The following is a 23,361-nucleotide window of genomic DNA, read 5'->3' as shown; positions in this document are numbered from 1 at the left end:
AATTATATGCGGATAGAGTGTCATAATGAATCATTGAAGGAATGTATTAGAAAATGTTGAGAAATTAAAAATGAAAGATTTAATTGAGTAAAAAAAGATAAATAAAAATTTGGAATAATAACCATGTTGAGCCAGCTAAGTAAAGGATATGGTTCATGGACAGCTGGTTATGTAGATCCTTATTTTGGAGCTAAAAAGGTGTGACTTGTTCATTAATTCAGTAATGTTTAGACTTCAGTATTTTTTGTACTTTCTAAATACATGTATAAATATATTTAGATAATTTCAAGAAATTATTTTGGTAAGTTTTAAACATTTTTATTCAGCAGATGTGAGTTTCATAACAGAGAATTTTGGTGAGTTTCATAAGGGAGAATTTTTTTTCCAAAATAACTAAGGTAACCTGTTTAATCACTGATGTTATATAACAATTAAGATAAGCTATTTGAAGTTCAGAAAAAATTGATATAAATCTTCTTTATACTTATTTATACACAAAGTCTTAATATACATATATAAATGATAATACACAAATGTACATATGTATTGAAACTTTGAAAGTATGTTTGTTTCAAATGGACTTGTTCAAACTATTATATTGAATAGAATTAAAACAAAAATTAAGTATTGTATGACATCATTTCCCCAAGTAATTTTCAGCATGATATAATATATATATAATTATCATATTTACACACTTTTCTAAACGAATTTATTTAAAAATATATAATGATACATTTGTACATGTATATTATTGCTTATCAAAATTCCTGCTCCCAGTTAAAGTTATATTTCTGACAGACATATTTCAGAGAGCACTGTAATACAGAAGTCATTATTGTATTGTATTGTATTGTATAAAGGTTTAAATAACTATACATGTTTGAAAGGCAATTGAAAAAGTTGACTATTGTAGTACACAGATTATCTATATTGAAAAAGTGCGTAACAAAGTGGTAGGTTTTAAATTGAATGAGAATATTGGTAAAACAGATCAAAACAGAGACGACAAAATCATTGTCCCGTGACGATCAGATTGTTTGTGTATTAACAGAAAATTAAGTTTGATATATAACACTTTCAATAGTCTTAACATTTGCTATTTATAGTTGTACTTAACAACCATTCATAACTGAAAATATTATTGAATTACTTTGTATATTTGCTGTAAAAAACAATTGCATGCACATGTATTCAAAACATATACCTATTTTGTATTTTGATATAATTATAATGAAAAAAGAAGTAACCTTTCATGATATGAAATTTTATTTGAATATTTGTATACATTAATTTTTTACTTTTATATAAATATGGCAGGATAATATTGAATGCTTGAAATAGCAGAAAAATGTCAAGTAAAATACTATTTATTTCACATTTCCCATTGAAAGAAATATACTTATCGCAGGAAAAAAACAACAACTTTTTTTATCCCCTTTTTAATAACTTCATAACATTCTTGCAATTTCTGACATGCAAACATGTCAACATCCCAAAAAGTGGTTCAACATCATCGAAGATAGATAAATATTAAGCTTACAGGCAGGAATAATTAAAGAAAATATTTTACAGCAAAAAAACTTTTTCAAACCTTAAAAACATGTGTTTGGGTGTCATTCTACCCTCGCTTGCCAGATTCATGTGCCAAAAGATTGATTCCAGGGGCCATTACTTCTTATAAATGCTGTTCTCAAAGACTGGCATCAATATGGACTATATTTGGCAATTAATCTCTCTCCATTTCCATCATCATACAATTTTTACTTCAATCCTTGCAAGGATTGCTACTGTATTACTCTATAAGTATACTGTATATGAGCCGCGTCCTGACAAAACCAGCATAGTGCGTCTGTAAGCGAACAGCATGGATCCTGATCAGACTGCGCGGATGCGGACCCATTATGTTGGTTTTGTCGTGACACGGCTCATATAATGTATAGTCTGCATCATATGTGATTACAATTTGTACTGTTATCATGTTGTACGTAAATTTTTTCAAAAAGACCTTTTTATTTTATGTTTTTCTTGTCTAAAGAAAATAAAGTCAATACTTTATTTTAAAACCCCCCAAAAATTTTTTTTCAAAAATTTGAACTCTTTTCTCTTTTTTGAAAAATAGCTGTAAACATTACAACTTGTGCCTATGTTTAAAAATTTAGGGCCCCTGAGCCCCAAAAAACATCATTTCCAGAATAAAGAACAAAGAGTCACATATTCAAGGGGTCACCGTTGGGAACAGGGCGGGTAAATTAAAAGCCCCTGTCCTGGGGTTAATAAAAACGAAGCCGGGGGCAACCTTTTATGGTATACCCCCTTTCCCAAAAAAAAACACAAAAGAAAAGGTTCTTTTTCACTTTTTGTGGGCCAATGAAACCCTTTAAGATTTATGATGAAGATCTGGAAAAGGGGAAAAAAGAAACTGGCATCTTTTAAAACCCCAAAAAGTTTTAAATTAAAAAGACCCAAGGTCAAGAAATTTGAAATAAATTTTTAAAGTTTGGAAAAAACTGGGAACCATGGAGCGTCTAGCAATGTCAGTGCTACAGTTTGGTGATCAGGTAATTATAGACTATTACAAAATGAGTTCTATGGACATATTTTTAGTTAAAATAATCAAATCAATGTGTGATTCCTAGGTGCTATTTCATTTAGCCTTACCTTGCAAGATATGTGTAAATAAAATGAGCTTATTAATGGTACCCAATTATACATTTGGACGCTTTGGGCCATAATTGTTCGATATTTTAGTTTAAAAATGCTAAAATTGGGCAGCCTACAGTATAGAATTTTTTGCCAGAGTCTTTATATACTGGCTAGGCTGGCTCTAAAGTAAAACTGGTAGCATGGACATTATCAAAGCTACATGGCTCCAGATGAACCAAAATGTTTCAAGAAAATCAACCTTGAGAAAAATGTACTAAGATTTAAAGAAAAGTAAAAATATTCACAACTTAAGAAATAATTTATATGACGATTTTATATCGCCTTAATGACAATTTTGCAGTATGTATATAATTTTTAATTGAAGGATTATGACCATGAACACACAAGTGTTTCTGATGCTAAGAATAAATCATTCCTCAAGTTCTTACATAAAGTAGATGAAGGATATGCTACAACAGGTGTGGACTCTAATGTACAGCCTGGCGGAGATTTGAACAACTACCTGAGGGATTTAAAATCTAGTTCAAGGTAATATAAAACAAAATTTATTATTTCTTAGCCTTCTAGTGGCAACAAATTCTACCCATACAACCAGTGCGGACCAAGATCAGGTGACACATTTGTACCATCTGATAAGGGTCTGCACTGTTAACTTTTAAGTCAATTGATATTTTTGGAATTTTCTTTAAAATGGTGAATGATTTTGCCACGATTTAAAGATGGTCAAGTATATTATAGATATTTAGCATGGTAAGCAGGGCTCTCTCTCTCTCTGTTTTGAGGTAACGATACCTGTTGTACCCGAGGAAGGGTGCTGAATTTCTTCACCAAAATTCTTTAATTGGGAGTCCTGAGTGAGGGATATTGATCTTATTCTCTTTTACCTCTACTACCAGCTGGAATCGGACAAGAAAGGTTAAAAACAAAACACATACTGTTTTATTTGTGGCATCAGAAATCTCTTAAAGATGACTCAAATGAAAAGCGCAGTAAATTCTTAAGGGATTACCTGCATATTCTGTTTTAAATTATGCTTCAAATCTCATTGATTTGGTGCAAAAGGCTAATAATCAGATTTTAAATAGTGTTTATTTTAATCAAATGAATCATACATATTGACATTTTAGACTTTACTTGTACTTAAGTTGCAGAAAATTTTGATAAAATACACTTATGAAATTTCAGTTATCTTATAAAATGTATTTACATAGATATTAGTAGCCTGGATCTAAAGTTACCATCTAGTTCCCACATTGTTTATTGAAGAAGTTTGAAGAGATTTCTAAATTGACAGCTGATGTAGGATTGAGAATCTAATGGTTTATTTATCATGACTTTAACACTTATAGCTGATATAATATCGGCTAAGGACCCTTTGATAAATTTTGGTAGCCTGGGGATCATCGACAAGATACCAGTCATGTTGAAACCATAACTTCTCTGTCCATAGATATCTGTCAGATGGTTTTGTAAACGTATTGAATTTTTAGATAAAAACTGTCATGTCGCAATAAAAGAAATAGTGAGAATGACTTTCACTTTTTTATTGTAAATTGTGAGATGGTTGTTTTGTGAATTATTGATTTATTATAGATCAATATTGATTTATCATGATATGACACTATGATAAGATTTAATTAATTTTCATTTCTTGCTGTTAAAGAAATTATTCTAATAGTTTGTTCAATGGTTGTGGTTTGAGGTGTAGATTTCATGCCTCGTAAAATTACCCTTGCTATTCTCTTTATAAGTGTATTGCATTTCAATTTATTAGTTAGACCTATATAAAGTACATTACAATATACATTTGAAAAATATGAAAATCCGTATTTTTTTATCTGTACACTTTTTTCTTCTGAATATCTTGAATGGACTTGTCAGGCAGTTGCCACTTCCAATTGTTTGCACTGTCCATTATCAATTTTAGTGATAAATCATCTTATCATGATTAAAATTTCAATCTCTTATTCTTAAGTACCGATACTTATTATTTAGATTGCACAACTGTGCAGACTCGCCTCACTATTATAACTAATGCTTTATATCTCAGGATTTTTTCTCAGCACTTTAGAAACATGACCCAACCCACAGAATTGGGAATTTTATGATGTTTTTAGACAAATTGGAAAAAACTGACAACATATTATATATACATAAAAAAAGACAGAGAAATAAAATATTTGGTTAATTAAACTCCTTTAAAATTATATTTCACTCATAATACATATTACAATTTTGAGTGCAAGCTCCATGGCAATTTGCAGTTAAGGTAGATGTAACAAAATGACAATAATTTTACTTCATTTATTTCAATTTTTGTTCCTTGAATTGGGAATTTTCCCCTTGAAATTGGAGGGGAAAAAACATACTTTTTGGCATAGGGGATGACCCAATATCGGTAATCAAAATGGGCGAGTAAATAACCCTGTATCTATCTTCAATCATCAAAAGGGCTAAAGAAGTGGAAATTTGTATATTATACTGTATATGAAATCATTATTGTCCATGCTAAGTATGTTTCATTAATTAAGTTTAAAAAGTGATCATTAAATATTCAATACCGATTTTTAAAGTGCTTTAGTTTTGTAAACATTTATTGACAAGACCAATTTACGATTACAAGTGACAAATATATAACAGAATGTAACAATTATCGCTGAATAATTAATTGGCTCTTTACGCGGTAATCATTATTGTGATCATTATCATTAGAAGTTCAAGAGGACGTGTTGTCATAGCAACAACAACAACAATAGAGGAAAAATCCTCATGATTAACGGTAATAGTTTCCTCGATTTTGATTACAGGAATATTTTATCACCAACAGAATATTTAAATGACAAAAGATAAATGTCATCTAAGCCATTTAACAGCTGTTAAAAATTTTTTGTTAGTTTATATTGTTGTTGAAAGAACGGATTCACTGAATTGCAAATTAATTAATTTTCCAATCAATAATTGGGCTATTACAATTTTTTGCCAGTAAATATATTGACAAAAGGTAAATCATTTTTCAAGGATCTGTTGCTAGGGAAAAATAGTTAACAACTTAAAACAGTTTCTGGCAAAGTGTTAAATGACGTAAAAAAATATACATAAAACTTTTGTCTTCAGGTAATTTTTTTGTTTTCAAGACCTATATGGCTCTGATTTATAAATTAAACACAAAATCGTTAGAATCAATTTTTATTCTGGTCCCAGGAGTCACATTTAATATTTACATATCAAACAGCCTTGTATGTATTGGGCTATGATATTAGCCTACTTCCTATTACCATAAACAAATATATGCTTTCATACAAATTAAATAAAACTGAATAAAGCTTTTTTTCCTCTTTTAACATTTTAGCCTGAAGTATTGAATTAAATTTGATTTTGACAAATCCGTTAAAGTTTTCAGACTCGGTTTGTGAATTTAAGTAAATATTATTGCAACATTTATAAAGGCACTTTAAAGATCCTGTATGTTTTGTGATCGATATTGTTACTGTGTGAATACGTATGTATGTAGCTAAAGCTTAATGAGGGTCCATCCGCCCTTTCGGGCACAAAATGCAGCTTGCGCTGTCGAGTACGGACCCCGGACATGTCACCAGTCATGTCCTTAAAGAGTTAATTTTGAAGCACAAAATGGTGATAATTTACCTCCATGCAATTTCCATGGAGTATTAGCCAAAGATATGAATTTTGAGCCGAAAAGTAGGTCACTGTACGGCGGTCAATGAGAACCTAAATGTACAGTAACCTGTGACAATAGGAAAGGTGTTTAGCCCTGAAAAGGGCTGTTGGTGCCAGCTATAGGCCTGCCTAACAAGCCGTCTATCTGTACTAGGGGCTCACGCACCCTAGTACACCATCCTCGTCGTCTCAGCCTACTTTGTAGGGCCACTCCCCTCGGCATTAGTCAGGACACCGGCAGCTAACTTACAAAGCAGCCGCCTTAAACGATTATAACTCGAACTTCCATCATCTGCCCATCATCTGCCGATGCCCTGTGCCTTCTCTGCGACGTGCACACTCCGAGGGGATGTGAGAAGACTGTGTGAATACCACACTTGCAAACAATTATATATGTATATAATTATGCAAATAAAACAATTTTCAAACATCGAAAAATATGTAAAATGTGTACTGCAAATTTTTGTGCACATTATATTTAATCATTAAATTACATGCATACATTTCTTATTGGAAAAATTGACTTAGAATTTATAGAAAATGAATTTCTAATTACCTCCCTTTATTTACATGAAATGTTAAATTGGGTAATATCTTTGTAAATAATGCTTATTATAACTTACAATACTGACAAATCTTAACTTGAGCATCATATTTCGAGGGCTGAACGGAAAACTGTTGTAAGTCACATTTACACAATTTTACAGGAGAAGCAAAAAATTATTGTATTACTACCTGATTAACCTTTTGTTACTTTTAAAGTCACAAATAGGCATTTAATATTCTTATATTACTAAATTAATACCTGATATCTAAAAAAAATGTATATATATGATAATATTGATAAACATTTGACTTACGACAGTTTTACATCTTAAATAAATGAAAAACCCATACTGATGTTAATGGAAAAGTGTCGTAACTCTTGAGATAGGTACAGTTTTCCATTTTTTTTACAGCTTAACAATTGATGGTAACACCTTTTTATGACTTAATGTGACAAAAACTTAATGTATTCATTTTATTCAATACACATTTGAAAATTGGGCATTATTAAATTAAGAAAAAGAATAATGGGGACAAAGATTAGTGTGAGTTTAGCAAATATTATTTTATTTTCTTCATATATTTGAATCTCATCTTAGGTCTCCAAAATGTTAAGGTTGTATTGTATTGTATTGTATGGTTTTAATGAATTCTAGCAATCTTATTACACTTGAACATATTCTTAGAATAACCATACCAACTGTACTTTGTCATAATAAACACATGTGAAAGAGGCAGATATTGCACAAATGTTTTAAATTTTGGTATTAATATGGAAAACAGATCTTAAGATTTGACTATACCATTTCGAAATGAAAAAGTTCTTTAAAACATTTCTTTAACTGTCACTTGCACTGCTGCCTTGACTTTGTCATTGCTTGATAGCAAAACATTAAGGTCCCTGCAAAAATGTTCTTAATCAAGAAAGGCTTATAATTCAGTAGAAATCCATGCTAGAGTTATGGGTCTTGCCGATTGAAATAGTGATACAATTAAGACCATGAAGACATGAGAAGGTTCAAATGAAAACTTCGGTTATTGTAAAATAGAGAACCTGCACTCAAAACCTCAACCTAAAAGGTCCTCATTTCACAGAGGGGAACAGTAATGTTCAGTTACCATCCATACTAGAGCCAAAGGTTTTGGACTGTTAGTGTCTTGAACAAATTTCCATGAAAAATGAAATGAATACATTCTGTGCTTGAACACACACAAACTTAAACAGAAACATTATAAGTTCACAAAGGGGTATTATTCATTCATTCAAAATCCATGCTTTAGTTATTTGTCCAGGCCAGTGACCTGCTACTATTATTCTGATGACACATTTTCAATATCTGGGAAAAAAAGTAATCCCTTGGAAACATTAAAACCAGCAAAATACTTGAACATTGCAGACTCGGTTTGATTGAGTCTTTACATGGGAGATAATGAAAAAGTGCAACATTCCTTATGCCCCCTAGCACCGGCTTGAGCAGTACTCAATATCAAGCAATTAAAAGTGCCCGAGGCAATGATCTTGAAGAACCAGAAAAATATTACTATAACAACACTTAAGTGAGCACAGGGCAATTTTTTATGGCTGCCAAATGATACTTGATACCTGCTGTTGTAATATATAAATATCTGGAGAGAAGATAATCCCTCAGAAGCATTAAAAACCAGGAAAATTACTTGAAAATTGCAGACTTGGTTTGATTGAGTCTTAACATGAGGGATAGTGAAAACGTGCAACATCCATCAAGCCCCCTCTTACCGGCTTGAGTGGTAGTCAATTTTCAACACTTACAAGAGTCAGAGTCATAATGATCCCGAAGGACCAGAAAAATATAACAACACTGAAGTGTGGTACAGGGCAACTTTTTACGGCTGCAAAATGGCACTGGACACCAGTACTGCTATTGTTATGTTTCAAGTTACAAATGAATACCTTCAACAATATTGATCACAAAACTGGCACCATGATTTTTCTTTCATATAATTCAGTCAGTCATCGCTTTAGTTACGAACCTTGCACATTGACCAGCATTTAAACACTCATTACCCTTCAGTGATTGAGGATATGTATGGTTTCACTAAGAAGGCAGTAATTTGCCTCCTTATATATCTTTATATTTTCCTTCATATGCCCAAAAACAACAATATCCTTATTTATGTGAAACAATAGAGGCTAAAAATATATATTTGACTTTGTAGTTTTACCACACATTTTGTCACATTTTTTTTTTCTAAATTAAAAGTGACCAATGTTATAAGGCTTTTAACATGCGAGTGTGTCATGTCATTTGACAGTTTTGTTTTTATTTTAAAAAAAATTATCATGGTCATCATTTGGTCATACTGCAGTCATCCATTTTTAGATAGCTTCCTTAATAATGAATATTGAAAAATGTGCAATAACAGTACATGCTCACATATTTTTATAGGTAAATACCTTAAAATGCATGTTTTATTCCCCTTTAATGTATTGCTGTGTCACAATTTTTATGTAAGAATATGGTTTGATGCCACTGTAGTAAATAGCTTCTCAAAAATATGTACAAGGAAACCAACTTCTTGAAAAAGAACTTTTTGTTGGCATAAGAAATATTGAAGAAGCAACTTTAATGAGAATTTCATGAATTTATATGATAGTCATAACATTTTGTAGGATATTGATTTAAAATAATCTTTAACATATTAAACTTTGTCATCCTTAATTTGATTATTTTGGGTATGACCCTTTTCTAGGAACTTGCTAGTTACCATCTAAATTGATTTCAAATATTTTAAGGCATAATCAAAGCTTGGAGACAAAGATCCTATTTTTGTTTTGGCAGCAACAGCAACTTATCTCCTAAGCCCTCTTTTCAAATGTATAAAAGGTTTTATTCCAACCTTTAATTTGTACCATAGTCTAAACTTACACAGTAACTATCATACATTTTATTGTGGTTAATGATTCAAAATTAAACTTTATAGAATGATACATTCCTGTCAGCTAAATCTTGAAATGAATTATTTCATTGTTATGTTATATCTTACAAAGGTTCCTAGCTGTTATTAAATGTAAATTTGAAAAATATTTATTTTGTTTTTAATGTGCTTGAATAGCTTGAATAAAGTTAAAATATTGAACATATTTTTATGGAAGCTGCTGTCTGTTTTTGATAATTATACCTGTTTTTGATATACAAGTACTTAATTCTTGAAAAACTTAATTGTTCAATTATCATGTTGATCATGTCACAGTTTGTATCAATGAAAACATTAAACCTGTCATACCAAATAAGTAAAAAAACATATTTTCTAGTATTTTTGAAACAGAACAAAGATTTTAATTGAAATACATGTACATCCTCGAATACATGTTAATCAACCATGGTTATCAGACAATGATTGAAATATTGTATATAAATACAATTTAGATGATGCTTTTTTCATGTTAAGCAATTTCTCATAGTAAACCTGCATTTTAAATGCACAAGATAAAGACATGGTCTGAGTTACAACAGTTTTCCATTACAATTTAACAGTATGTATATTAAACTTCATTATGGAAAACTTTACGTAACTCAAGTTACGACAGTTTTCCATTCAGTAAAATATTACCGTAGAGTTACGACACTTTTGCAGCAATCATGTAAAAGTGACTTATAATGAGAATATGTAGCTAATATTTTTTGTACAGATGTATTAGGGGTAATGATTGTCAAAAATGCAAAAAAGTGATTTTTGACAAAAATGTGACTTACAACACTTTTCCGTTCAGCCCTCGATTTATGAAATAAAACCATGAAAAAAATGTGTTACAGGATCTTTAAACAACCCATTGAATAGTTTAAAATCTTACAAAAATAAAATTTACACAATTAATGGAATTGCTAAAACACTAGTAATTAGCCTCCTATTGGTATTTTGTGTGACCTGCTACAGGGTAGCAGTGATATTTAGGAATAACTTCTCAATCGTCTGTCTGTCTGTCTCAAAAATTATCAGGACTTATAACTCCTCAAAAACTACTTGAGCAATGTCATTCAAACTTTACAGGAATTATCAGTACCAAGTCTAGTTATGCATATCATCAGCATTTTCAAGTTCAATGATTTTTGTCAGAGTTATGGACCTTTATTGATTTTAAGGTTTGTCTGGACTACTATTATACCACTGATGGTGCAATTCAAATGAAAATTCACCAGTAACTATAGTACTTGCGAATATTGCATGGGTATTCCGGTTAAATGATTTTTGGCTGACAAATGGCCCTTGAATATAAAACACATTTTGGCCTGTTAGTTATTTTTATGTTGCCTCCTACAATAGCTGATACATGCTGCAAAGTAGCCAGGACTTATATAGGGGACACAGTTTCTAATCACCACTCAACACAACTGCTGTAGTGGCCTATTATCAGGCGACACGTGATCTCCGATCACTCTGACTTGTGATATGCAAAAAGTTTCTTAGGTTTTCTTTGTCATTTTTCCGCACATTTAAATAATGAATGTGAATATAACTGATGTATATGAATTATGTATATACACAGAAAATTGTTGGGTTTTTTTTAAAGTTTTTTTTTTTTTCTGACGGCAATCACTTAGGTTTTAAAGAGTCATGAATCATTATGGACAAAAATGTTTGGCAATTTATTTCTGAAAAATTGCTGCTATAATTTGATTCTGTAATGCATCAAATATGATTTCAATATATTGTACCTACGGTATATATTTTTATTTTATTACAGCAATCACTCGGGGAACATGCGTATTTCAAAAAGTCGAGAATCACTTGAACTGCAGGCAATTTTACGAGGGTTAGACAACACTGGTAACTGGCCGCTATCTTACTCGCAAGATGGTGCAAGTGATCGACAAAGTGTTGGTCAATTCACACGCCCTGTATCGAGGGTTTCCTCTCGTGGAGCGTCACCAGGGTAGGTTATATTAGTGTATTTAGTCTTGTAGAATACATGTATCTTGAATTATGGGAGCTTTGTTCCTTGATAATATTCTGGTTGGAGATATTGTAGAATACTCGTGTCTTTTATGGTAGATGGCTAGAGATCTTAAAAACCTTTAATTGTTTTTATTTACATGAAAAACTTTTACAATGTATGTATGTGTAATTATTTGATAATAAATATTTAAATCTTTAGATTCAATATACAATAAAAATTTCATCAGTATCATAATTTATTGATTTAATTGTCCAGTGTCCATCATGTAATTGGTCTAAGGATGCGATTCGATGTAAAATTTAGCGTTCATGTTCAATTGGTCAGGATTTGACATAAAATTTAGGATATATAACTTATAATCAATTTATATTAAAGGTTTGATTATTTAATTTTAATTATATAATGTGCAGCGTAAACAATTAAGAATCTGCGGGATTGATTATTTAGATTTAATGTAATGTTCGAGTAGATATGTACTACCATTACTACATAAAACATGCTGCTCGATAACTTTAATATACTCACAAGTTTGCTGTAAAACTGTAAATATGTCTGTTACAAATACAATGATAATTCATTTGTAATATTCATCATGAATATTATAATTATGATAAATAATACATAGATCTGTATCTCATACATGATTATTGGACTGTGAAATTACTATATGCATAAACCAATCTTTACATAATTAAATACAAAATATCATAAATTGCAACGTACTTCTCAAATATTTTCAAAATATTAATGTAATTCAATAAAACATTCATTATTAAAATGTAGGGCCAACAAATAATTTTCATTTTAATACAGTTCATTCAAATCGCCAATACATCGGAGAACAAAAATTGAAATAAACATTAAAATAGATAAAGAAGGGGAGAAAAAACATTGTGGCGTTCAAAGGTTCATTTGTGATTTCTTATACACTTTGAATATTGAATCACTTTGAAAATGGTTTTAAAGAAACACTGGTAAATTGGGTTACACAAAAGGATATTTTTTCTTGTTTTTCAAAAGAGTTTAAAATTATTTATGTGTATAAAGCTTTTTTCTGTAAAGAATTTAAGTGCAGAATACAATTGAACGTAATCCAGTGTGACAAAATGTTATGCTTTAATGTGAAATTAGTTACTGTGTTACAAAAAGAAGTTTTATGTCATGATATAAGTAATTCATTATTCTTTGTGTAATCGTAATGGTTTTTTCCCCCACTAATAGGGTATCAATAGAAATGTTTTATACCCTGATTAATATATGTGAGCCGCGTCATGACAAAACCAGCATAATGGGTTTGCGACCAGCATGGATCCAGACCAGCCTGCGCATCTGCGCAGTCAGATCAGGATCCATGCTATTTGCTTATAAACCCTATGAGAAACTGATAGCAAACAGCATGTATCCTAATCAGACTGCTCGGATGCGCAGGCTGGTCTGGATCCATGCTGGACGCAAACCCATTATGTTGGTTTTGTCGTGACGCGGCTCATGTTATGGATTGTAGCCCAGCTTTAAATTTTGAACATTCCATTAAAACTTTTAGAGATAACAATGATTTCAGTAACAAAATACAAAAAGTTGAGCAACCAGCCTTTTAGAGCTGGGTCAGACTTCACAAATTTGTCATACATTTTTCATATGAATTAATAATGATGTTTATAATTTGGTCATGTTTTTTTAAGAAATTGCATCAGAAAAACACATAGTGCGCTTAAATTGTTTCATAACAAAGTAACCTTATATAAAAAGGAGACCAATAACTTAAATTTTATAAGAAGGCAAGATTAGAAAGTAATGCTTTTCATTTAAAGATTTCATCTGTACAGATTTTAATAAGGCACACCCCTGGAATTATGTATTAAAGTCAAATTAAAGGTATTACACCTAAGTGACCTTTGCATGGTTAATTGGATATAGCACTAGTAAACTAATTCTTTAATCAATCAGGTTATTAAATCCAAAATAGTAATTTTGGCAGTTTATCTTCTATGACACTGTGATTTGTATTGGCTTTGTTGACAACATGTATTTCTCCGTTCCTTGAAATAAAAAAGATGTGACCTACAAGGGGAAACATTTTTACATGGATTTGTTTTTCCCACCCCACAGTTACTATTTCAAAATATTGACCACTTGACTATATTATAAAATGTTCACCATATGTAATCTCATGTTTTTAAGTTGTCCTCTGAGATATTGCATATGGTTCATTATTGTGACTTTGTATGTTTTAGTTATATAATGTTTTTGCTCTTGAGTTTGTATATATGTAAACTGAGCTGATCTCAATAAACAAATTTGATATTTAATCACTAAATTGTTCCAAAACTTCTAACCAGGGCAAATTGTTTTCAATATTAAAGTTCTGTTTATTTAAGTTTGGTCCTAATTTTTATGCTCCCCGAAAAAATTTCGGGGGAGCATATAGTCGCCGCCTTGTCCGTCCATCCGTCCGGCCGTCCGTCCGTCTTTCCGTCCGTCCGTCCGTCCGTCCGTCCCCTTTTCTTGTCCGGGACATAACTTTGAAACAACAAGAGGTATCAACATGAAACTTTGTAGGTAGATAGATCTCATTAAGTAGGTGTGCAGTGCACAAGAACCGTAACTCTGCCTTGCCTAATTTTTGAATTATTCCCCTTTGTTTATTTTTACACTTTGAACTTTGTCCGGGACATAACTCTAAAAGTATAAGAGGTATCAACATGAAACTTTGTAGGTAGATAGATCTCATTGAGTAGAAGTGCAGTGCACAAGAACCGTAACTCTGCCTTGCCTAATTTTTGAATTATTCCCTTTGTTTATTTTACACTTTGAACTTTGTCCGGGACATAACTCTAAAAGTATAAGAGGTATCAACATGAAACTTTGTAGGTAGATAGATCTCATTGAGTAGAAGTGCAGTGCACAAGAACCGTAACTCTGCCTTGCCTAATTTTTTGAATTACCCCCCTTTGTTTATTTTACACTTTGAAATTTGTCCGGGACATAACTCTAAAAGTATAAGAGGTATTAACATGAACTTTGTAGGTAGATAGATCTCATTGAGTAGAAGTGCAGTGCACAAGAACCGTAACTCTGCCTTGCCTAATTTTTTAATTATCCCCCTTTGTTTATTTTACACTTTGAACTTTGTCCGGGACATAACTCTAAAAGTATAAGAGGTATCAACATGAAACTTTTGTAGGTAGATAGATCTCATTGAGTAGGTGTGCAGTGCACAAGAACCGTAACTCTGCCTTGCCTAATTTTTGAATTATCCCCCTTTGTTTATTTTACACTTTGAAATTTGTCCGGGACATAACTCTAAAAGTATAAGAGGTATCAACATGAAACTTTGTAGGTAGATAGATCTCATTGAGTAGGTGTGGCAGTGCACAAGAACCGTAACTCTGCCTTGTCTAATTTTTGAATTATCCCCTTTGTTTATTTTACACTTTGAACTTTGTCCAGGACATAACTCTAAAAGTATAAGAGGTATCAACATGAAACTTTGTAGGTAGATAGATCTCATTGAGTAGGTGTGCAGTGAACAAGAACCTTAACTCTGCCTTTGCCTAATTTTTGAATTATCCCCCTTTGTTTATTTTTACACTTTGAACTTTGTCCGGGACATATTTCTTAATGTATAAGAGATATCAACATGAAACTTTGTAGGTAGATAGATCTCATTGAGTAAGTTTGCAGTGCACAAGAACTGTAACACTGTCTTGCCTACTTTTGGAGTTATTGCCCTTTGTTCATTTTGACACTTTGAACTTTGTCTGGGACATTACTCTAAAATTATAAGAGATATTAACATGAAACTTTGTAGATAGATAGGTCTCATTGGGTGGAAGTGCAGTGCTTAAGAATCATTACTCTGCCTTGCCTTATTTTGAAGTAATTGCCCTTTGTTTATTTTTACTTTTTGACTTTTGTCCTGGACATTACTTTAAAACTATTAGAGATATCAACATGAAACTTTGTAGGTAGCTAGATGTAATTGGATAGAACTGCAACGCTTCAAGAACCTAAACAAAGCCTGGTCTAATTTTGGAGTTATTGCCCTTTGTTCATTTTTTTTATACTTTCCTGTGTCCAGAACCTTCTCGGGGAGCATCACCCGGTTCAACCGGTTCTTGTTGTTTTTATTGCTGAACATAAAGTAGCTTCGGAAGTGAACAGCTGGAAAACTTAGCTTATCAAAAAATTAATACTCGGATTTCAGGCATTTAATCGGCAGACAGTTCAATCCGTGTAGGATTAAATTAGAAAGTGAACGCCAAGATATACCACTTCAAATTCAATCAATGGTGTTATTGAAAGATCTATATTTTCCGTTTACAAAAGGAATGTTTGCAATAGATTTTAAGTGAAGTGCAAAGACATGTACTAGGCAAACAAGAAATGATTCAAACAAAATCAGCTATCAGTTGAATGACACTGTTGTATCAATACTTAACAAAATCCTCAAATTTATTTTATGTTATAATATATATTTGAACTTATAAAACGGTACTACATTAAGTGAGAGTATAAAAAAAAGAATGAAATGTCATAATTATTTTATTTTGATAAATTATTTGGTTAATGATTCCTTTTAGTAGAACAAGCATTTTTAAAGGAACTCCACTGAGGTTCAAAGGCATAAAAACATAAAATTTGAAAATCTTAAAGATATCATGTGAAGCACTTAAAATGGAAAACTCTTCAAATGATATAACAGAAATATACTTAGAATTAAGTTGAATTCTAGAATTAAGTTGAATTCTTTTTTCTCTTTTTTTGTATGATTCTTAGCCCAATTTGAGTGAAAAGCCTTGCAACACTTTTCATTTTTTTGGTCATTTGATTACTCTGGAAAAACATGGAGTGAGAGAATGGCCTGAAAATTTGCACACCTAAGTAATTGGTCTGACCTTCATCAATTTAATTTTACACAAACCATTATCTAAATGTTATAATACTTGTGTAAAGAATTAAAAAATTTGTCTGTTTCTCAGGCATAATGTGCATTTAACTAAAAGTTATAACCTTTTAAGAGGCTGTGCCAGTGACTGTAAAGGACATAACAACAAAGTACGAGCTACCTCAAAGCTTAACTTAAAGGCACATAAACCCTCAGAAATTGGTGAGAAAAAAAAACACTCCCTAAAGAATAGCAAACCTGTATTTTATACTATTTTAATAGTGTATGATTTTTACAATTAGTAGCGTTGTATGTGAAACAATTCATCATAAAAGTACCGAAGTGTAAAGAAATTGATATTTTGACTTCTTCACAGATTATTAAATCCCAATCACTGTACTAAAAATCAGCAAAATGGTTCATTTATAAAATTATTTGGTCAATAAGCAACGTTTTTTGAAACATTAACACAGCACCAAAAAATAAAAGAGTTTTGAGAAAGAAAAGTTATATCATTTTTTTAAGCTTAATGGGCCTTTAAAAATAAAAACAATATGTTTGACATTCTGGTTTTATTTATGGTATTTGAATAAATTTAAAGTGGCTTGTTTAAAAAAAACAACGCAGTTTACGTCTTTTTAAGTTCATTTGTGTAAACATTATTTTACAAAAATGACATTATCATAGGCTAAACTTGGTAGGTTCTTGTAATTTTATAATGCAAAAACTAAGAAAAACATCAAAGGAAAAAAAAGATATTTAAAAAAACTGTTATCAATAAATTTTACTTTTTATCAATATCCAGTGATACATTACTTATCACATTTTATAAATGTTAAAAGAATTAGCCATAAACAAGAACTATTCAATAAAATTTTTCATTTCTTGCATAATTGTATTGAATGAAAAAAATCTATAATGTTTTTATCACTTAATCGTCTACCAAAATACTGAGAAAAACATGAACTTAGCCTTCCAGATACATGATCATGTTATTTCCCATCATGTTGAGTTAGAACAATCTTATAGTGACATATACTTTAAATTTTCTTTTATTTCTTTTATTCATTTTGTGTTTTATGAAAAAAAATTAAATGTGTGAAAAAACGTTCATAGAAAGAGTAGTTTATTTTAGATAAATAGAAAATTATGCTATGAATAATAGCAACTCATGCCTGGAAGTAATATAAAGATGTTAATGTATCAGTTTTGAAAAATCAAAAGTGTTCATTGTAGTTTATAAGTAATGATGGGTCATGAAATAGATAACTATGTATCTAGAGGTTCTAGCCCATCAAATATTTCTATTGTTTCAAGATGTCTAAAAACTCCGCCATTCGATTTAACATTGAAAGGATCTTCATTTGAATCATTTAAAGGATATAAATATGAACACAAATCACAAGGAAATTTCTTGAATTTTGAGTTCGAGAAGAACAAAAGGAACTTGGATATTACGTCGTTATCAAAAAAAGTGAATAGACTAAATCTAGTACATGTTCTTAGACGTAATTTAAAATCAAAATATGAGATGCAAAAAATATTTCAATCATGCTGGACATCGTTCGATTCTTCTAATTCGGATGAAGACAGTGTAATGAGTTGCTCGTTTGAAAGTATAGAAGATATTAAAGGATTAAAAGGAACAAAAGCAAAATTATCTCAGTAAGAAAATTATTAGAATATTTAATACATTTTTCGTACATCTGGTTCAGAGGCAAAGATTTAATTTAGTATATAATATTTATATGTTACGTATGTTAAAAGATTAATGTATAGTATAATACAATAATGTATGGATGCAATTTCAGTTACCGGTATTGTTTATTGAGGAAAAGGTTTTATTCGGTGTGGTACGAAATTTACAAATCCTATTATTTTTAGAACTTGCAGCTTTGTCGATATTATTGCAAATTACAGATCATTTTGTATTGTCTTTTCCACAGATTTTACTACCTGTACTACAGCATTGCAAATACTTTTTTATCATGTAAATATATTTAATAGTTTTCTACGAAATCTTGCATAAAGATTGTTGAAAGGGATTGACTGCAAATTAATGGATTTTGAATATAAATTATCGATATATAAAAAGAAAAACACTTATTGCACACAATTTTTATGAATAAACCTTTTAAGCCCAAAACAAACCACAATGACAAAGTAAATTGGTCTAGTAATACAAATGTATATGTTTTTATTAGCTAAAATGAAAGTCTGTTTTTTAAAATCTGTACTGTGAAATTTTATTACATAATTTGAGATTACCGGTTCCCCTTTCCTGAATTACTATTGATTCAGTCATATGAAAGTACATAAATTTCATTATAAATGTCTTTGCAGTGCTGTATATAAGATAAGCTTGATACATTGTATCTGCTGATATAGGAATATATTTCAGCATTATGTCACCAGTTATATTCTGTATAGAAATGTTTTTACAGCATTCAGTCACTTCCTTTACTATATTTGACCTCTGTTTCAGCATCTATTGATCACCCCTTATACTATATTTGACCGCTGTTTCAGCATTAAGTCACTTTTATACTATATTTGACCTCTGTTTCAGCATCTGTAGATCACCCCTTATACTGTATTTTATCTCAATTTCAGCATTTATATGTCAGTTTTTATACTACATTTGACTTCTGTTTAAGCAAATTCAGTCAACTCATAATCCGTGTCAGCATTTAGTCACTTCTTGTACATGTACTATATTTGACCTCTGATTCAGCAACTAAAATATTTCCAACTCTTACACTATCTTTGACCTCTGTTTCAGTATTATTCAATTATTTATTCTATATTGGACCTTTATTTCAGCATCTATTGATCACCCCATTATACTATATTTTACCTCTGTTTCAGAATTCAGACTCAATTTTTGTATAATATTTGACCTCTGATTCAGCAAATAAATTATTTCCGCCTCTTATACTATATTTGACCTCTGTTTCAGTATTTATAGTCACATATACTATCTTTGACCTCTCTTTCAATAATCTCTCAAGTCTCCTTTATACTATATTTGACATTTGTATTTTTTTACTCTTTATCCACTACATGTATTTCAATTCTGTTTCTCCTTTTATTTAGCAAATATTTACTATCAATAGGCTTATCTTTCTTTAGAGATAATTACACTCCAACCTTGATGATTTGAACTGCCAGGGACTGAAAATTTACTTTAAATAATGAATGCATTTTAAAAATCAAAATTTTGATATAGTGATAGACAAAGTATGTTTGTTTTATGCATACCCTAATTTATTTTCTCTGTCTCCTATCATTTTTACAAAAGACTTGTGTCACTTCTTGACATAAACAACTTTTCATCTTTTAATTGAATAAATACCATTCCATAAAAATTGATGACTGTTTATTGATAAAATAGATGTTTTGTGAGGTACTCCAAATACTTTGAGATCTGTATCAAAATTTGTATCTATTTAGATATTTTGATACCTAACAGTTAATGTAAGCATTCTTTGACAAATTGTTAAGATATATTTGTTATTTTTCTTCTATTGTCGTACAGTAAAAGGGGAATTTTGCAAACAAAGAATGACCACATGATTGTATAAATTGTTTGGACCTTTTTCTGTTCCAAATAATCAACATGTTTACTCTTGTTAAACTTTACTCCCTTGCAGGACATGAAATAACATGTTGTTGTATTGATGTAAATGGAAGAGATGACCTAGTGGTTAAGGAGTCATTACCTACGGCTCTTGGGTTTGAGCCTTGCTTTGTCATGACCATGGTTCCTCATTTGATTCCAGTACTGTTTGGTTCCTGGTGAGGCTGTTGACTTGACAGCTGTCACTTGAGCTTAAACTTTTCTTTCCTACTGAGCTAAAATATATGTTTAAATTTTTCACCTTATATAACAGAGCCTGTAAAATGAATCTTTTTTTTTTAATTATGCAGTTTTTCCAAAAATCTAAACTTACACCATCTCTTTTACTACCCAAATTAGCAATTTAAGTGTCACTGATAATTTTTCCCAAATCAAGAGGCTTAGGCATCTTTCCAATTAACCCTTTACCTCATATATACGCAAAACAACACATTTTCGACCCCCCCCCTTTTTTTAGGCCTGAAATAGTGAAAAAATGTCCTATTTCGTCCCCAAACACATGTTTTCGTTAAAGATATATCAGGGGGTTGCCAGGGATGTGCCCCCTTCTGTTTGGGGGGGGGTTTGAAGGGGGGGGGGGAGTCCCCCTCATCGCCAAGAAAATTTTGGACTTGTGAGAGGCTTAAAATGACCCCAGGTCGATCTTAAGGTAACGTGTAACCAACGCTGAAAAGCCTTTGACTCTATCTCAATCCCTTGAGAAGTTGCAGCACTTTGAAATAAATTTTGATGGAAAAAATCCAGGCAAAATAGTGATTTTTGGCAATTTTGAGATGTCCCCTTGTTGCCATGGTAACAGGAAATTTAAGACTAAGCATGTCGTTACAAAGGCAATGATCCAGTCAACATTTGTGCCAAGTTTGATTAGTATTAAAGCATTTTTCATAGTTTCATAGCAGTTTGAACTTGTAAGAGGAGAATGGCCATTTTTCACAATATGCTCATGGGGGAAAGGGTTAAGGGAGAAAAAGCACTGTAAACTAAATTTAAACTATTTATGTACAAATATTTACAAATATTTTAACTGTTTCATTAAAGTGCAGAATTAACAAATCTATTTCTCAAGCTGCTGTAAGAATTAGTATTCAACAAATAAATGTTTTTGATAAATATGATAGCTGACAGTATGCAACAACAAAAAAGCAATAAATTCCTGGTGTGTCAGAATTGATTGTCAAACAATTTAAAACGTTTCTCCAGACAGGCAATTTCTTTCATTCATTTTGTATTTTCCTTTTCACCTTTTTTCATATTGACTTGTTAAACTACTTAATGACAGGTAATTACCTAACATTGATTAGATCAATAATTGTGTATTGATTTTCCAATCAGCCGAATATTATAATGGATTTTTCCTTTAGAAAGTGTTCAATCTCAAACATATTTGTTATCTAGTTAAATCTGTCATACATGATACAATCATAACTTTTGTATGTCAGTCAATATTTTAAAATACAAACTCACTTTTTGTTAACTTTTTTGTATCTATACAGAATCTGATGTGTTTGTCATTGTCTAGCTTTAAGATTTATTTTTGAAATTTGGGAAAAAATGTAAAACCTGGCAGGTAGCATGCTGGCAGCTTTGAAGAAGATTAATCAATGGTCTTCAGGTATTAAGATTTGGTATGGCAGATAATTTTTCACACCCTATGACATCACCATTCTTGACAGAAGTCAATAACAGCATATTTCATTGGTTTAAAAGGATAGCTATATCGTTACTGAAATTTGAGAGAGAGTTTTAACTTCAGCCTAGAAATATGTTTAGGTTTCAGATTGGAGAAAATGCATAATGAAATCCCTTTATTCTTTTTTTGGAAATGGTTTTGTAAAACACTTGACTTTTCCATTGTTATGACATCAAACCAGAGTTATTTTCCCTCAGCAAAACATTTGAACTTCTTTTTGTTATCCAGTTTATTTTATAGATTATAATGTAAGCCACCCAATATAGTTGAAAAGTGGAAAGTGTTCATAAATCATGTGCTTTATGATAATTATTGCATAAGATGATCCAAGGACTTCAATAAAGAAAAACATCAACTTATGTATGTTCATTTCTATTTTCATTTGAATTTCAAATGCAGGAATATATTAAATAAGTGTATGATAATTGTGGTTAATATCAATGCAAGAAAATAAAACATAGATCTAATTGCACTGTCGGAACTTTGCCAGCAAATTTGAATGTTTTTTCTGCTATAAAACACTATAATTTCACATTTAATGGCAAAATTATTTAAACAGGTTTAAAATGTTAAACCTTGTGATCGAAGTTTCAAATGTTTAAATAGATTTTCTGTTTATTCAGATGTCACAAAAATCTTCTCTCTTTTTTCAATAAGTTATTTAAATGATCAGAAAACACTTAAGAAAGTTTAACCTTTTTATTTCTCATGAGTGCCTTTAAATGGAAATATTGAATGAATGAATGAGACTATTATATGGCTTGAATATAATGACATATATAGTGTTCTATCAGTTACAACATTGCACCATTTATCTTGAGGTCATGAGTTTAAACACCTATATAGCAGACCTTCACTGTGGTCTCTATTTAAAGCTCATCCTGCATACTTAAGGCTGTGCTTGATTTATTCAAGAAATAAATTTTTCATTAGAAATGCTTGATTGAAAAGAATTAACATTAAGTAAATGACAGCATTCTGACACTATCAAATTTAAGAACAAAATGTTTTTTATTTAAACCTGTTGATAATTGATGTAAATCTAAAAACAATTTATACCGGTATATTGTTTGACTGTATTAAGTCTGGTCAAAAGTTAATTTTGTTGTTTTTGAGATTAAATATAAAATTTTCAATTCCACTTGCCTGATACACCAGGTCCTAGCATTATGGATAATATTACATTATATTATGTGCCTGTAATAAAAATGAGAAAATTGAAAAAGGATATTAAAAGAGCCAAAATCATCAATTTGTTTTAATTATTATATACAATATTTAAATTTTTAGCACAACAAGGTAGTTTAAATTTTTAC

At 30.8% G+C, this 23,361-nt stretch overlaps 1 protein-coding gene across 13 annotated transcripts in view; it reads left to right on the top strand.

The window, feature by feature from the left end:
• The first annotated feature begins 2,512 nt into the window (after positions 1–2,512).
• Positions 2,513–23,361, top strand: part of LOC132732739 (trichohyalin-like) — a 68,874-nt gene continuing 48,025 nt past the window's right edge. For 11 of the 13 annotated variants that reach the window (XM_060719236.1, XM_060719235.1, XM_060719234.1 and 8 more), the window contains exons 1-4: positions 2,513–2,561; positions 3,032–3,195; positions 11,615–11,803; positions 18,527–18,568. In XM_060719236.1, coding sequence (XP_060575219.1) covers positions 2,520–2,561; positions 3,032–3,195; positions 11,615–11,803; positions 18,527–18,568 — 437 coding nt within the window. In that variant the 5' untranslated portion in view covers positions 2,513–2,519. The remainder of the gene's footprint in view (positions 2,562–3,031; positions 3,196–11,614; positions 11,804–18,526; positions 18,569–23,361) is intronic. The other 2 variants (XM_060719237.1, XM_060719232.1) reach the window with 1 other exon arrangement.

The sequence above is a fragment of the Ruditapes philippinarum genome, unplaced genomic scaffold, assembly GCF_026571515.1.
Source record: "Ruditapes philippinarum isolate M1 unplaced genomic scaffold, ASM2657151v2 ctg2927_1_1_1_1, whole genome shotgun sequence".
Taxonomy (NCBI): Eukaryota; Metazoa; Mollusca; class Bivalvia; order Venerida; family Veneridae; genus Ruditapes; species Ruditapes philippinarum.
This window is presented reverse-complemented; position numbering and strand designations above follow the sequence as displayed.